Raw genomic sequence first — 2,500 nt, 5'->3', positions numbered from 1 at the left:
ATATTTTATTCTGATTATACGTGAGCAGTGCTGATTACCCAAGAGTACAGTTCAATATATAAATAGTGCCCGGTAAAAATCGCTTTGCAGTCCGAAGCGACAGTTCGAGAGACAGCCTCCTAACAGCGGACCTGTTTCCATTCGCAGAATATTACCGTTACTTGATTAAAAGCCGAAACATCAAAGTAACACAAGTGACATCATGCCTGCCTACGCTGAAACACTGACAGACGCCAAACCGTCAACGCACTTACCATCGCATTCTGAATTGCTTACTCAACTCCCTGGCAAGACGAAGGTAAGATACAGTCGGTGTGGTAGTAACGTTGTATTAAACGACTATGACAGCAATTTCCTTTGTAATGACACTTTCTATTCTGCAGTTCCTTTGTGTATGGCCTAGTAATTTGATGAAGGTCACTATACCGAATTATCAATCTTTAGTTGATAGTTTTCCATTCCTAAATAAATCCAAAATCTTCAAAATCATTTTTTATTAGTGATTGCTTTATTAAATCAGGTTTTCTCTTATTCAATAAAAAACCGCAAATCCATAATAGAAAACGTATATTTTACGGGTAACTCAAATATAAAGCAAAATAGCTTTAATAGATAATACTTCGACAAAACAATATAACCATAATGCTTTCAAACACACAACCCTTTAACACGAATAAACAAGACGCAATTGATACCGTGACCCAGTTAAATCGGGCAGAGCATGAATTTTAATACGAATTCAAAGCCTTCTCTTACCCCCCTCTCGGTCCCTCCCTGAAAGCCCCACCTGTGAAGCGGCCTCTGAGTCACGCCGGATTGCCAGTCACTCGCTGTTTCACTTTTTTGTGTGGGGTAAAACACCAAAGTCGTTTTTCCCTGCTTTTAGAAAATTCTGTATCTTTTAGATGTAGATGTGATGTGAAAGTAATTTTGGCAGCTGTTTAGAGGTTGATGACATTTCCTATTGAGCGAGCGAGAGAGAGAGAGAGAGAGAGAGAGAGAGAGAGAGAGAGAGAGAGAGAGAGAGAGAGAGAGAGAGAGAGAGAGAGAGAGAGAGAGAGAGAGAGAGATGGGGGGGCATGAAAGAGGGAAAGAGAGAGTAAAGCAAAAAGAAAGAGAGGGGGAGAGAGAAAGAAAGGAGAGAGAGAGAAGAGGGGAGGGGAGAGAAAAATGCTCTTTGCTATCAGTATCCGGAAATTAAATGTTTTCAACATTCTCTTATCCGTGACTAAGCCAACAACAAAAATGTTTCATATCAACGAACAGGCATGAAAAAGCCCCCACTAATCTAAGTTTACTTCCTCCCCATTCTTATACACAGAACTTCGTCTCTCCCTCTTTTCCCTCGTACATTCCTCCTCTTCCTCATCTCCATCCTCTTCTTCCTCCTCACCCGCAGGTAGCCGAAGGGGCACGATGCCAGGAGAGCGTGGTTGTGAGCGGGATGTCCGGCAAATTCCCAGAGAGCTCGAGCGTGGAGGAGTTTGCGCGCAACTTGTACAGCGGCGTCGACATGGTCACGGAGGATGACCGACGCTGGACACCCGGTAAGGAGGCAGAGGCGTTTCGTTTTCTCTGAGGAAACGGATGCGTTTTCTTAAATTAATCTAATTCGTTTATTTGTGTTTTATTTTTTTATTTTTTTTCACGAGGATCGGGGGAGGGGGCAGGCAGGGATGTGTTAGTTAAAAAAATAATAATGGGAAACACTTATGAAAGAACGGATCAATGCTTTTATTTCTATATCATCATTCAGTAATATTTTCCCTCCCTCTTTCTTTATTTGAATACCACTTATCATTCTATGAGTGCATGCTCATGTAATATACATGGCTAAGTGTGACCGACAATAGACATCCGGCAAATTAAGTTTGACCTTTTGATTAGCTATAAATATCCAGTTCATTAATTTCATTTTATTTCTTACTAGTGTTCTTTGATTTACAAAAAAATTATAGTGGTCTTGTCTGGTTCTCTATAATGATGAATATATTTTTTTATTATTAGTGACAATATTAGACCAATTATTATCATACCGTGATTTGTTATGATTACACTTTTGGGTGAGGGAAGTTGCAGTCACGTGAATACCCTTCGGTGCGAACCGCTTTTGATTCCTGCTTATAATCTTCAGTTGGACGGCTGACGCACAGTCGCCAGTGAGCGTGAAAGTTTGGGGTTGTTAACTTTTTTCCTTTTTTTGTAAGACCTTTTTTTATCGGGAGTTTTTTCTGTTTAGCTCGATTTTCTTTTCATCGTCCACTTTATGTTCGTCATTTCTAAATATTTTCTTTTTTTTTTTTCTTATAGTTCTTATAGTTTATTTCATTTAATATTTTCTCATCATTACTTGCAAATCCATTTAATATTCAGAAAAGACCGTGACATTTCTTAAATCTCCTGCATATCATGATTTAGTTTTTCTTGATCACTTTCTTCTAAAATATATATATTCTGTGCAGTATATTTTCATCTCTTCCCTCTTTTTTACAATTAAATT

General features: G+C 38.8%; 1 protein-coding gene across 1 annotated transcript in view; it reads left to right on the top strand.

The window, feature by feature from the left end:
• The window catches only part of LOC119577867 (fatty acid synthase-like), a 20,724-nt gene that overhangs the window by 193 nt on the left and 18,031 nt on the right, over positions 1 to 2,500 (top strand). The window contains exons 2-3 of the mRNA XM_037925490.1: positions 91 to 298; positions 1,400 to 1,547. Of these exons, the coding sequence (XP_037781418.1) occupies positions 203 to 298; positions 1,400 to 1,547 (244 nt within the window). The 5' untranslated portion in view covers positions 91 to 202. The remainder of the gene's footprint in view (positions 1 to 90; positions 299 to 1,399; positions 1,548 to 2,500) is intronic.

The sequence above is a fragment of the Penaeus monodon genome, chromosome 10 (genome assembly GCF_015228065.2).
Source record: "Penaeus monodon isolate SGIC_2016 chromosome 10, NSTDA_Pmon_1, whole genome shotgun sequence".
NCBI classification, from domain to species: domain Eukaryota; kingdom Metazoa; phylum Arthropoda; class Malacostraca; order Decapoda; family Penaeidae; genus Penaeus; species Penaeus monodon.
The sequence above is the reverse complement of the archived record's forward strand: the minus strand, read 5'-3'. Positions and strand labels throughout refer to the sequence as shown.